The following is a 15,498-nucleotide window of genomic DNA, read 5'->3' as shown; positions in this document are numbered from 1 at the left end:
GCCAGTCTACACAGAGGTGGCTGGACTCTCAACAGCACTGACCTTTTTAAGATCTCTTCCATAAAGAGGACATGTTCAGTTTTGTATATTTGTTCACTGTGTTGACCTAGAGCTCGGGTGATGCCTCTTTGCACCTGAAGATCCGTGGACATGTTCTGTCCTAATTGTGCCTGACAAGTGCCTGAACATATCGTTATTCTCTTATATTGTGTGGTTTTTTTTATATGTTTTGTCAGGCTCCATGTGGGGCCACTTAATTCAGTGTTCTACGCTGATATTCTCTTTTGAATTAATAAAAAAATACTGTTTGAATATTTGTCAGTTGTATATTTAAATATGTTTTAACTCAGGCAAACATACAGATGGACTCAAATAAATTTGATTTAATATTTTATTTGATACACATACCTATTACACATACCAATTTTATTTCCTCTCTGAATTTCATAATCACTTCAGGTAGCATCATGGATAGCAGCTACAGGCATAATTGTGCAAAATCATTTTTTTTTTCTTACTCAGGGATTTGGTTAAGTACATATATAGTCACCCTGCTTGAGTAGACCTGAAAACTAGGAGGTTCTTTTTACTCGACCATATCTGGTAGGATGAATCTCTAACCAGTGTGCAGAATTACAGTGAGTGTGTTTTGCCTGTTATCAAGTGGGTCCATGTGATCACAGCTGTGGGGGCTACAGTCCAGTGGGAGCTTGATTCTAACTGAAAGTATCTGGATGAGATGTCAAGGAAAGTTTTACAGCACAACAGTTGCTCCATATGATTCCCACTGTCTCTGTTTGTTGTGGCTGTCAACATGTCTATATTTCTCTTTATATTTTTTGAGAGAACAAATCTATTGATGAAAAGGTTCACATAGTGCGACACCTGCTGGTCATTTTTTTGCAACTAACCTTTGGCGTGCTTCCCCTTGGCATATGTCATAATTATGCCAGTGATATTTCTAATTATTGAGAGCAGACATCACTGTTCACAGTACATCCTCAGAAAACATACTATGGTACTTTCATTTTCAAAAAAGACATGGTGCGTTTTAGTCAATCAACTGCACATTAACAGTCAATACAATACGCTGTTGCATTACTTTATTGTTTTTATTTATTTAGCCTAGCTTTTTCTCTTGATTCAACACGCTGGAGTGAGAGCATAATGAAGCTAAAGGCCGTCATAGCCGCCAGTATAAGTATGGTCTGTGATCATAACGTAGTCTCGTCTGTCTGTCGCAATATATTTGTGTTAACATTTCACTGTCTAAAGACCAAGACGTACGCGAGGACCTTTATTTTGAAGAGCACAGCACAAATATAATTGATGGAACACACTAGCCAATCACAGGCAATGGGGTGCCGAAGGCCCACCCACCAATGGAAACGAAATATTGAGTGGTAAATTTGTTTTGTCAGTACAAACAAAAAAACGAAAAATCAAGCCGAATTGTCGATTTCCGTTTTTTGCCCAAAATTAGAAAAACGAAAAAACGACCTGTTTCTGGTTTTTGAATGTGTTATTTATACCAAAATATCAAACGGTTAAAACGTACCTTGGTACCTTGGTCGTACACGGACCCATAACGACCCCGATGACAATAACGCCCAACACAAGACCATTCATGAGTATCGCAAACAGACAAATGACGACAACAATGCCAAACACAACAACACAAATGACACCAATACCAAACACAACAACTCCAAGTACAACAATGCCAAGCACAACAACACTCTTGACAACAGCAAAACACACAGCAAAATTATTTGTAACAGAAACGACACAGACAAAAATTTCTGAACTGAGGACCTTCGACCTTACCCTGAACATGGATTTCAACCTGTCGTACAATGACACAGGCAGTAAAGTTTTCCAAGACATTGATAAATCAGTAAGTGTTACGGCTTTTTTTTCTGTCTGTGTCATTCAGTGATATCACAATGTTGATCTAATGAATGTAGTATTTATTAGTTCTGGTTTGATATGTCTCTCAAACAGATTCAAAACCAATGTAAGAAGCACAACTTAACTTTACATTCAGTGATCTCATTTACGAAAGTACATTTTTAGTTGTTTGAGTTTTGGAATCGAATTTTGGATTCTTTTCAACCATAATTGCAATGTACGTAGGATTGAGGAAATATAGTGTTATTTTATTACATTTATATTTTCATTGGTGTGTAATCATCTGTAATTATAGAGTTGGCCTCCAACTTTTTTATGTTGAAGCGTTAACCACCTTAGTTTCTTCAACACACATGGAAAGGAAGATGTGATTGAGGGACATTCTGTTGGTTGCAACCTACACACTGCACCTTTAAGTTTAATGTTAAATGGAAATGTGACAAGTCTTGACACCTCAGTAAGATATTTTAAAGTGAGTGCTATCCAAAAACCTAGTCTAAACGCATTCTGTAGGCAGTGACTAGACGACATTATAGTTCCAGATCAGATGTAATGTGGCCCAAAATATTGACATTATACCTGCTTTATGGATTTTTATTGGTATTCAATTCTGTATTACAGGAGCGGAAGCACCATTGCTACCTTTACTGTCAGCGCTACATCTTTTCAAGACACAGAAATTACAGCACTTAAATTTGGATTATTTACAGAGCTGAGTGGAAATTACTCTGTGATATTTGACAGTAAGACACTTTTGTATGTTGTTTCTTTATTTTCATGTATATAATCTTTGTGTTGGATGGTTTAGCAGTAACTGTCTGACTTTCTTTGTCCATCCAGGTACAGCATTCTTGAAGTTTGATCCAAAAGATGTATTCTTTGAACATAGTGTGACTGTAACGTGTGGCCCTCCACCAGAGGGCCTCAAGTTTGGTATAAACTGGACTGCTGAGTGGACACGTGATGGCAGTCTCGTACTTGAAGATAGAGAACACAGCTTTTCGAGACAAAATGGATCAGCAACATTAACTGTCTCAAGATTTTTCAGAACTGACATTGGTAAGAAACAGATTGAATGTGATTACAATGTTTGCCTTACACCTAGACAAAATTTAATTCTATTCGACTAAGTAAATTATAATACTGAGACACTTTTTTATATATAGCTTGTGGTAACCATTACGTTTTGCACCAGTCTCACACAATGAAACGTGAATTGTAAAAACAATCTACATGTTGCAGTACATCAGCAGAGAAATTATTTTGTTCCCTGAAAAACCTTCACTAGACTTTAGTAGGACTTACAGACATTGCATTCTTTTTTTTTTTAGAATGACACAGATAACACCACTGACACAGGTAGACCAGACAAATCAAAAGAAAACAGTACTCCAGCCAGTGTTTTTGCAGTAAAAGCTAATGTCAGTGTTATGTTAAAAGAAATGACCACAGAAATTATTTTTATTACTGTCAGGGAAATACTATATATACACTTGTTTGTCTCAGGGTACACGTTACTTTAACAAGTCGACTAATTTTCTCAATATAAGTCCTATTAAAAGACGATGGAAAACCACAGCAACAATAAAAATGTAATACCTTTTTCCAAATAAGTTATTGCTGGATAAGGTAAATAATTTCCATCTCTGTTATCTGTGATATTAAAGTCTAAAGACGACACAAACTTCTAAACAGAGCAAAGTGTGGATTAAAATGCTGCAGTAGCAGACTGGCTGTCCAGACTAAAACAGGCTTTTAGTGGATATTACTGATAAGGCAGTAGTGTTAAAAGTATAACTCTCCATGTAATTGAATTGAATTGAATTGTAAAAGAACAACCAACGGTATTCCAACAACCTAGTGGAAAAAAATGGCCATGCTGTTGTTTCAGTAACACTGATTCCATATGACGATGATGATCATTGATTTCAGGACTTTATGAATGTAAGCTGATACGGAAAGATGGTGCAGTGTTCCGAGAGAAGTCCAATGGATCCTTCACCTTCAGAGAGACACCCGTAATCCAAGTGAAACCACTCAGTGCAAATGTGAAGTGTGGGGGTGGAAATGTATCAGTGGAGTGCTCTGTCAACAATCCCTACGAGGTTGAGTTTCTGAACATGTCAGGTGCAGGTAAATCTGACACAAACAAAAGGCAAATCAGCTATCAGTTAAAATCAGGTACCTATTAAAGTATCTCTCATGTCAACTTTTTATGATAATATCATACACTCTACCAGTGTCTATATTGAATTTTTTATTTTTTTGTTCACAGGAATTAACATCACCCATCAATTTCCAGTCCCTGACAATTGTACAACAAACCAGGAAAGGAAGCTCATTTGTCAATCAACGGATTACCCATCATTTAAAACAGAAATAACACTGACATTTTCAAACGACGGTGAGTGCTGATCCAAATGTTCCAATCCGAATATAATTCAGATCAAGATATGTTTTCCTGTAACTACAAGCACCGACATGAAAACCTCCTTTTTCCCTCTAGAATTTGTGTTTGTTTGATGACGAATTTGGAAATGCAACTAAAGGTTTCAAGGCTGTTGCCCCATGTGAACCAGACAAGGTTGGAGAAAAGACGAAAAGACGTCTTAAAAATTTTGTAAGGAAAATGGTAAATTTGAAGATCGCCAAGACAACTGCATCCTTCAACTTGTTCAGGAGCTCTTTGTGCAGTCTGAGGTGATCTAGTTCTCCAACTGTTTTATCAACAATTGATGGCATTAGTAGCTGCCTTCCTTCATCCTTAATTTTTCCTTTTGTAATGGAGGTCTTGGTTCAAAATTTCTAGCTAGACATGATATTGACTAGCTAGACATTTTGAGTGAAGGTCTTGGTTTTCCAACTTTCATAAATCTTAATTCTGTCCTTTCACAGTCCTTAAATAACAATTCACTGCCAGAATTCTTGGATGAGCTCAGCAGCATCACTCTCACTTTCAGTCAGAAAGTGACTGAATCTCCTGCGACCATCAGGTCCATTGTTGATATACTCAGAAATGTAGCCAACACGTCATCATCATTAAATATCTCAATAAGCAGAACTTCAATGGAGGTAAATGACTTAGTCTGCCAAGGTTTACATGTTGTAAGTACTAATGTTTTAAGACTTAATACGTTCTTTTCTTTCAATTTAGGATGTGCTGTTAACTGTAGGTGTTCTCACCACAGACGAGGCCAGAGATTTATGGAACTTTCTGAACACCAATGATACCAGAAACATGTCATTAACAAGAAGTAACATCCTCACAGCTGAAAGTGTCAGCTCATTATTGTTGCAGTCTCTTGAGACTATAACAAGGGGCCTTACCAATGACACTTTTGACATTGATACTCCTTTTATTCTCTTGAACAAAACTACATTCACAGACACTTTCAGTGCTGACTTCAATTCTTCAGTTGCGATAGACATACCAGAGTCTAACGGAGGAAATAAGTCAGTCACTGTTATAACATTCTCCTCTGGATGGATAATGCACTTCCTGCAAGAGATGAAGACAATTCATCCCTCAATGTTATCAATACCAGGGTTGTACTAGTTCAATCCAGTGGCACCGTCAATAACATCTCACTCACATTTGATGTCATAAAGGACACTCTGGACAATCCTCAGTGTGTTTTCTGGAATTTCAGCTTCTTTGATGGTCTTGGAGGATGGGATGACCAGGGCTGTGAATTGGTAATCAGTGTCAACAGAAGAGTCACCTGCAACTGCAATCATCTGACCTCCTTCTCTATCCATATGTCACCCAGCAGTTCCAACAACATTGCCTTGGACTATATAACCTACATTGGAGTTGGCATATCCATAGGTTCCTTGGTCATATGTCTCATCACTGAAGCTGTCGTATGGAGAAAAATAAGGAAGAACAACACGTCTTATTTGCGTCATGTTTCCATTGTTAACATTGCAGTGTCTCTTCTGATTGCACATGTTTGGTTTATTATTGCAGCATTCATTTCAGACACAAAGGAGGCAAACAGCCCAGCATGCACTGCAGCTACATTTTTTATCCATTTCTTCTACTTAGCCCTCTTCTTCTGGATGTTAGCATCAGGTCTGCTGTTGCTCTACCGTACGGTTGCTGTCTTTGAAGGGGGGTTGTCTCAAACATCTATGTTGGCCATTGGATTCTCTCTAGGCTATGGGGCACCCATCATCATTGCAACTCTCACTATAGCTGTAACTGCATCCAGAAATGAATACCAAAGAACCGGGTCCTGCTGGCTCAGCTGGTACGAGTCCAAGGCTCTACTGGCATTTCTGACACCTGTGCTGTCAATAGTGCTGATAAACCTCATAATCATGCTTGTGGTGATATACAAAATGTTGAGGAGAAAGGTAGGAGGAAGTGCTGCCCAAGCAACTGAGAGGCACATAATTATGGTTATTGCCAGGAGTTTGGTTGTACTCACACCAGGTTTTGGATTAACTTGGGGCCTGGGAGTTGGAACCATGGCCAGCCCGAACAACATAGGATTTCAAATTGCATTTGCATTGTTCAATTCGCTGCAGGTACTAATTCAGTATTTAATAAAGTTGATCTGCATATTATGTTGTACTACCTACATTATTTGTTGGCTTGTCTGCTATCACTGAATCCCTTTTAGGTGACGTTACTCTGTGTTTCTTTATAAAGGGTTTCTTCATATTGGTGTTTGGAACACTGCTGGACAAAAAGCTATGTCTGTCTCAATATACATTTAATCAGCATAATTAAAAGCGATTCCCAACTTTGAACTTCACAGTTTCCTCTAAAAATAAATGCTTGATGCTTGTTGTATAGCAGTGTTCTCATTTCTGAGATGTAACTTTACAGGTCTGATGAGAATTAGCAACAACGACGCAACAGTGGGACGAAGGTAATAACAGTCTCCTGAATAATATTTTTTTCCAGCTAATTGGTTGCTTTGAAATATTGAAAGCATGTGAATCATGTGTTTACACTTAATTTTGTTGTAGAGCACCAGCGCTGGAATCCCTACAAGTGGACTGGGTTTGGATGCGAAAGTGGCTAGACAGAGTCTGAATGACAATGTCACTGTTTGGATCTCTGGGAAATGAGGTTCAAAAACATGCCTGTGACTGTTGAGAATATGGAGATATTTGCGGTGAAAATGCTAATGCTAAGTTTTTATTCTTCTCTTGATTTAGTACAGTATCTGCTGTTTTATTTTTTTGCCACAGACTGAGTTATTTTTGTTTTCTTGTCAGTTTTGTGATGGCAACAGCGTGTCATCTGGTCCATCATCCAGTCACTCTCTCTCTTCTAGTCAGTCAGAATAACAACTAACTAAGCAAACCTGCTTAATACAATATTTTTTTCACTGCCTCAATTAGTGATCCCTAGAAAACCCGACTCATAAAGCTCACTGAAGCACAGCAAACAAATCAATTAAATACATGCCAAAGTCTTAACAGTAGGTCACTTTAGATAAATGCCTTTAGAGCAGGTTGGCATTCTGACATGCCAGATGCCTCAGCTTGGATGTTTAGTTTAGTTTCTAGATTTGCAGGAGCTGCTGAAACTTTGGCTCTCCCAGACGGCACTCGGCTCTTCTCGTTCACTGCGAAGAATCAGCTCTTAGAGCCAGTTTGTTCCTTAACAACACATCACTAGCCTCTATGACAAGTTACATGTATAACAGTTAAATTATGATCTGATATTATTATATTACACCCCAAAGACACTAAAGTAACCTTTACAAAACTTACTAAACTTCAAAATTTCTATATTGTCCAAAAACCACTCACGACAACATGTAATACACACCAGCAAGATGTTGGACATAATATATTGCAAGGACCCTGTAAATAAACATCACTGGAGACAGTGATCCATTTGCACTTGTCATGCCCCTTACACCACGTGACCCCAAGAAGGCAGTTTTATTCAAAGAGTTCTCTTTCTCTTTTCCTCAAAACTACAAACATGGCCTGGATACCAATGAACACTACAACCATCAGACCCAGGCTGTGAATCTGTCACCACTATTAACCTGACAGCTCCAAACATATAAACTATCACTTAGTAACTGTTGCAGAACATTTCATAAATGTTCCTGAACATAAGCAGTCTCTTAGTTGTTTGAAGGTGGGGGAGACTCCTCCACTTGCTACATTATATTGGATGTATAATATTGTATTTGCCCTTTACAACATTTGTGTGTGTGTACTTGTGCACAGTCTGTGATAAAATACATTGAGGGAGTAAATACAAGAAAAACTGCACAATGCATACTGACTCTTCTTTTGGTTTACTAAGCAACTCAAATCAGTTAGGCAAGGCACGGCTGTCTTACACAGCTGAGTGATCTTGTTTACTCAAAGTGTGGCATCAGAATGATAAATTGTCCTGGATGATCCTTTCAGTCAGATTTAATTCCAGCAGGTAGAGGCATATCCTGACATATCTTTATGAATTCTTTTATTAGCATGTCTTCATTTGTTCTGCTGTTTATTTGGTCTATTGCATGTTGCCCGTTACAATATGTTTATATATAATATGTACTATGTCCATTCCTCATTATGTTTTGAATTTGTAAAGCAGACATGTATCATTTCTTTCTTTGTATGTTGGTTATAATTAAACCCTTTGAGAAGCCATTGGACTTTTTGTGATTCCTCCTTCACATGACTTGCTAATCTGGCACAACGTTAAAAATATTTCTGTCCGTCAAGGTTGGATAGAGGCCTGATGGCAGATTTTCAAGCTTTTGGTTTTACTTTGAACCCAAGCAGGCAGAGGTTTCAAGGCAGCTGCAGGGTAAATAGTGAAGAAGGTGATTGCTCACTTGGATCAGTTTGTCAAAGAATATAACACGTCACAGATTTAAAGTAGTTTGGGAATTCCTGAAACCGTCACTTCCTTGTTTTAATCTGGGTGTAATGAGGAAGAAGTGGACAGTATATTGGGTTACAGTATATTACTCTTGCACATCAACAATATAATTTGCAACATTAAAACTTGGGAGTCAAATAAAACACCAATCCTCTTAACCATCTTTGTTTAGATTCATCTAAACAAAACAAAACAACATTTTTTTCCCCCCTTGTTTCAGTTGCAAGATTCGTCATCCAGATCTATTCGGTTGGTGGCTTTGCATAATGGTTCTATAGGATCTATGAGAGTACTAGGTAAATTTGTGCGTCATCAGTTTACTTATGGCAAGCAGGTTTGTTGTTGTAGATGATGTGGCGATCAAGTACAGCTTAGAGTCAGAATCAGAATCGGAGTACTTTATTAATCCTTTCTGTGTGTATGGGGATAATTCTAACATCAGATTACATCCTCTTCCCCTCACACACAATGATAGATAGTAAATAAATAATTTAATAAATGCAGGAAGCTTTTCCTTAATGCATCCTCTGACACAGCTGATAACAGCGTAGTGCTAAAATGCACCGTGACGTTATTTTTACTCACTTCAGTTCGTTACATTGATAAAACAATGTTACTTGTTCCAAGCTTAATTTAAGTGAGCAATTTTACAGTGTAGCATTTTGTATTTGTCCAAAACCAGTATTTATTCATTGTTTGTCACTTTGCTGCAATGAGGCCAAACTATGTAATTATTTTTCTTCATAGTTTAGTTAGTTAGCAAAGGGAAATAAAATGTGCAGATATATTTGTCAGTGATGATCCTGATTTTCATTCAGGAAGATTTATCAGTAAATGTTTGAAGTCATTTATTAGAGTAATTTTGTTTCTGGGGCAGTTGCCTGTTCTGGCAAGTAGATGATGATATGTATGCATCCACAGCCTACATGTTATGCGAATATGACTCATAGAACAAAAGAGCATCGATGTCTGGAGTGTAAAAAAAGGCATGTTCTTGTTCTTCTAATCAGAGCCTGAAGAAAAATAGTGTCACAGAAAGATCAATGGATGATGGCTTGTTCCTCACATTCTAAAAGCATTGTATCGCAGTATCTGATGGTTTGGAACTATGTGCAGTAACTTTGAGGTTTGTAGGCAACATGTAGACATACTGTTACAGATTAATGTTTGGATTTGATAAAAATAAATAAATAAATAAATTAAAAAAAAGACAAAAAACTGAAACTTTAGTACAGGGCTATTCAGTTAATTGGGGCCGGCTCATGAATCTGAAACAAACTAAGGGGCCAGAGAATAAAAGTAATCACGGTAACAAATAAAGAAATTACAACAACATACTGAAGGAGTCAACGTATTCTAGTTTGTAAATTCAGAACAACATATGCACATAGGGTTGCCAGCTCCCTAAAAAATAAAGGGACACCTCACTGGCAGGGCCAGCCAACCCGATTGCACTCACACTTCCCAGCTTGGTGAATTTTTTTTAGCCATTTTTTCTGTGTTTGAAATTATTTTTTAACTGTTTGACTTGAACCTGAATTGAATTAGATGCATGCAACACACTTGCCCCGTTCTGCAACACACTTGCTCCTGCACACTACACACTATTTCATACATAAGACACTTATTTCAAAAATGAGATCTCAGGGTACCACTGGGAAAACACATCTATTCAAAATGCAACACACATTGGTTAATTGAAAGCACTTAGACACACACCTGAAAATGCTTACTTAGAAAACTGAACACCAATCAGCCAGCTACAAAAAGACCTCAGTTACAGTTTTTTTCAATTGCTAAAACACTAAACCCTATTGTCTGAACCAAATGCTCAGTTGCCTGAACCCACTGATTGAATCAGTCACTCCTTTATCAAAACCATAAGCACTTTTCACCTGTTTAGACACAACTTGCCAACACATTTTCATTGTGATGCACCTGTGTTGCATAATGGTGAGCACAGGTGGCAAAAGTCAAACACAGTTAAAACACTGGTGTCACCGGTTGAACACAACAACTCAAAACTGATCACACCTGTGGCTAATGATGTGAGGGAACATATATAAGCCAGTTCAGAGAGCACTGGATTGTGAGGCACTACAATGGATAGAAATCTGAGAGGAGTTCATGTGAGAGGTGTGAGAGGTGGTCAGCAAAGACAAAGAACAGTAATATTTGATGAAATCAGAGCTACTTTGATTGACCATGTTCTTGTCCATGGTATGAGCATGAGGGAGGCTGGACAAAGGGTACTGTACGTGTAAGTGCTACGTGTAAATGCACAAGATTTCTGTTTATTGTACTCTTTTTTTTTTTCTTTTTAATATGTACAAGTGCTAATGCACAGGTTTTTTGTTTTGCAACATGCATTTAGCCTACAGTGAACAATAAACAGTTATTTCTACAGCTTCATGTCCTGAGCATTGTGTTTTCTATTTTTCTATGTAGTGTTTAGTGACTGCTCTGTGTTTTTAATTTTGATTGACTCGGGGCACAATTTGACAACACAGTTCAGTTTTGAGCACAGATTAAACTGTTTTGAGGTGAAAGTTTGGTTTTGCAAGAGGAGTCTGAGGTTTTGTGTTCACAGTTTAGAGAAAAGGAGAGCTGCTTTGAGTATGTCTTCAACTCTCTACCCTACTCAGACTGTATCTAGAGTATTTACATTACTGTACCATATCATGTTACTGTATCACATGTACTGTACTGCAGGGTGGCTAATGTTCCTTTTCGAACAAAAGTGGTAGTTTTGTGAAACATACCGTGATAATGTGTTGAGATGTTTCAGTACTGTGTATGGTAAATACAGTAAAGTACAGTATATTCAGTACTGTAAAAAAGAAGCAAACAATAACAATTTGTGGTTGCATTTTTCTACAGAATGGCTAGAAGACCGGGGGTGGACGCAAACAGATGGCAGGATCCATAAGCCCACTTGTGCAGAAATGTGTTTTTCTGTGTTTACACTAGTGTATTGTTTGTTTTATTTTTGCTTTATTTTTGCTTTAACTGAATTCACTGTACTGTAAAATACACTACTGTAATGTAATGATTTTGAATTGAGTATTTCACGTTTTGGTTGTTGTGAAAACTTTCCGTCTGTGGAACTGAATAAAAACAGTGAAAACAAAAGACTGCAGTGTTTTATATAAGGCAGACTAGTGTGTTGCTGCTGATCTGACAGTGTATTCATATGATGTAAGTGGGTATCATTTTGTCATCAGAGTGAGATTTTGACAAAGGATTGTTAGGTTTTGATGGAGTTTCAATGCGACATTGATGTGAATGGTTTATTTCCCAGTGTTGTGTCTTATTCGCTTGTGTGAAGAGTTTTGACACAATGAGCCAAGTTTTGCAAAACGTGTTCAAGCAACGGGCAAAAACTGTAAACTCTCTAAAAAGGCATTTTAATAGAGTTTGCATTTACTTACCCTCCATCATCTCCTTGATATACTCCACAGCTACTTTCTCGGTGTTGCCTTGATCTTGCCCTTCAACGTCTTTCCTATTCCAGGTAGAAGAATTTGCAAAATCCATTTAAATGGCAAATTGGCATACTGTAGTAATTTACATGTAGAATTTGCATGTCAGTATACAAAATATGTAACAGAGGCATTATACGGGTATAACAGGGTGTGACTTGTGTAACTTAGTAATAAACGGGTGTGGGAGTCAGACAGAATATTCCAGGAAGTTTACAGATAGTCTCTCTTTGTGTGAATATTTTTCTGTGTATCTGAAGAAGTACAGTAAAGTGGTTGCATCCTCCTGACAAGAACCTTTTCAGAGGCAAGAAGACAATGACAGGTAAAAATCTTACTAACATTTCACTCATACATTATATAAGTGGTTATTATTATTTATTTTACTATTACTAATAATACTAATACAGAAGTGTTTTCAGTCAATGTAATGAGACTACGGTGTTGTTCAGTGAATTATTTTTGTGGAAGTGTATGATGGCACGGACAAAGGAGCTTGATGTGGAGCTCAGAAAAAGAGTTGCTGTTGCTCATCCAGCCGGAAAAGGTCGCAAAACCATTTATAACAAGATTGGAATCCACAAATACACAGTCAGACAGATAGTGCGAAAAAAGAAGATCCAAAAGGCGTTCCAAAAAAGGCAACTGGACTTGTATAAACTTCTACAAGTCCAGTTGCCTTTTTTTAAACGCTTTTTGGATATAACATGACCTGGATGACTGGAACCTTCACAGACAACAAATGGAGGAGATTTAAGACGACTGTTACCCTCTACAGGAGTAGTAGACCAACAAAGATCACTTCAAAAGCTACATGCAAAATTAACGTAATTAATCAAATAAAAATCCTAGGCTCTCGTAAACTACCATTTAATTCAATTAATTTATTTAAATAGCATCAATAATAATACAAATTGTCTGAAGATGCTTTACAAAACCCGGCCTAAAACCCCCAGAGCAAGCACATAAGTTACATAAGAAACTCAAGGGATGTTCTAGTGTACTATTTGGACTGACACAGTCGATCACATTTTGCATACTACTTATTGTGATGTACTGTACACACACTGTGTCCAGCATTGCATGGACACATAAGCAAGAACTTCATGGCTGTTAAATGTAGGTAGGGAGAAAAGGTAAAAGGGAAAACCCCACTGAACTCATTAAAACATGGCTCATACATTTCCAATACTATTTTCCTTAGTACCTATCTTGTAGATCAGAGGTCTATATATTTGCACATAAGATTAGCTCTAGAATTTATTTAAACATGAGGAAATGTAATTCAGTATCAACTTCTTTTAACAACTATGGACACATGTTCTGAAAATTCTCTCCTATTCTAATGGATAGTTAGGTGTTTATTTAATCTGCACAGTCTAGAATCCAACACAAACTACAAGATCCTGGAAGAGAACAGAACTCCTAGTGTGGCAAAGATTTACTTGAAAAAATGCTCCTGCAGCACCATCATGTGGCATTCCATGGTCATTTGCGAAAGAAGCTGACTTAATTATTATTTGTTTCAGAGATCTATTCTAAGCTCCAATATAACATTTTGGAAATGATGATGATCATATATAAAGACAAACCACTGTCGGTTCTCTTTTGAATATACTGTATTTAAAATAAATTAAAATCCAAAAGTGAAATATGTGATTGCAACAGTATTCATACCCTTAGTTCAATGTTGATAGAATACTTGCTGGAAAACAGGTCCTTGGTTATTTTAGTCCACCCTTCGTCACAGACCCTCTCAAGCTCTACTAAATGTGATGGGTACTGTAGGATCTGTGAGCTACCATCCGGAGACTTCTGCATAGAAGCTCTACATGGTTAATGGCCGTACAAAGACAGCCAGGCTGTTGCGCTCAAGCCAGTATTGTTGCGCTCAAAGGGGAACAGTTGCTCCAGCCCCAGGACGTTCCTCCACTGTGGGGACATATTTGGCTGAATTTATATTAGTCTTATATTAGTATTTATATCTGTCCCTGCTGTTGATAAATTCCTCCTTAGCGTGATACTAAGACACCATGCATCACTGTAGGGACTGGATTACAGGAGATGAATTGTGCCTTGTATTTCCATATTCCAGACAATTGTTTTTAAGTTACAGTCATACAATGAAGATGGACTATTGAGAATTGTAGGAAGTACATATTGCAGCTCCTCAGTATGTACAGTAGCTCTTAATTTTTCAAGGGGACAATAGTAATAACTGGACACACTCAAAAACTGTTTCATGGACAGGTGTGGAAAATTCTTCATTACATATTTAACAATCAAGGTAAAGTTGATGTCAAGTGTGGCATTTGGAAGTTCTCAGTACAAGCGCACTGTGATTTCACAAAACCTTCACAACACCCAAGTGAAGAACACACTACTGGAGGTAGGCATATTGTTATTCAAGTCACGAGGGTTCATCATTAATCAGAAAGAAAAGGAGGTAGAACCCTGTCTTATCTGTGTAATGCCGTACCACTTTTTGAGAGAATCCCACCCCTGTCCAAAGACGACAAAATATTACAGTCTATATGTAATATAGACTTTCAACAGATCCCCAATTAATTCATTGATACATTGTTTGTCTGAACCACTGTACAAGAATATACTATTTTTTTTAATTTACTTATTTATTTATTTTTTTTTTAAATTTTTTTTTTTTTGCTACTTTGGCATTGTAATGTTCCAAAAAGAATGTCAATTTGACTTGTACCGAGCATTCCGATGTCAGTCCTGGGTCATATCCGTTATACGTCAACACCATTTTGAGAATTCATCTGAGAAAAAGACATATCTGATGTTACTATGATGTAACATTGTTGTGTCTTAAATTTGATACAGCTGCAGTTTGTTCAAGTTTGTCCTTCCATGTGTGTAGCTGTCACTGCTATATGTTTTTAAAGTCTATAATTCCTAAAACTGGCCTCAGCTGTCTCTTGCCGTGCTGAATAATAAACATGAACACATTATGTGAATGCAATGGTCACATGCCACAACAACCACAAGTTTTCAAATTGCTTATCAGGGAGGTGACACATTTTTTCTTTGTTGACTTCCTGGTAGCATTTCAAACAGTAAGTTTGGTAAGTCAGTAAGTATCACATAACAGCTTGTAGTTTTGAGCATCTGTGTTGTCTTTAAAAATGTTCACAGGTTACCCCTACAGTATATAAATGCACATGTCTTCTGCTTGATCTAATAATGAAAAGTGATTGTGTTTACTGTATTTACTCTCTAGTCAGG

The 15,498-nt window shown here is 37.3% G+C and overlaps 1 protein-coding gene across 1 annotated transcript; it reads left to right on the top strand.

The window, feature by feature from the left end:
- Positions 1-5,335: 5,335 nt before the first annotated feature.
- LOC311499455 (adhesion G-protein coupled receptor F1-like) lies at positions 5,336-6,932 on the top strand. Its single transcript, XM_084560432.1, has one exon. The coding sequence runs from the start codon at positions 5,395-5,397 to the stop codon at positions 6,526-6,528; it is 1,134 nt and encodes a 377-aa protein (XP_084416558.1). The 5' UTR covers positions 5,336-5,394; the 3' UTR covers positions 6,529-6,932.
- Positions 6,933-15,498: the final 8,566 nt, after the last annotated feature.

The sequence above is a fragment of the Chelon labrosus genome, assembly GCF_963514085.1.
Source record: "Chelon labrosus genome assembly, chromosome: 14".
Classification (NCBI taxonomy): domain Eukaryota; kingdom Metazoa; phylum Chordata; class Actinopteri; order Mugiliformes; family Mugilidae; genus Chelon; species Chelon labrosus.
Note: the sequence above shows the minus strand (reverse complement) of the source record. Positions and strands in the feature narration are given on the sequence as shown.

Excerpts from the sequence above, each read along its gene's own strand:
- LOC311499455 (XM_084560432.1), top strand. The coding sequence starts at position 5,395 with ATGGATAATGCACTTCCTGCAAGAGATGAAGACAATTCATCCCTCAAT.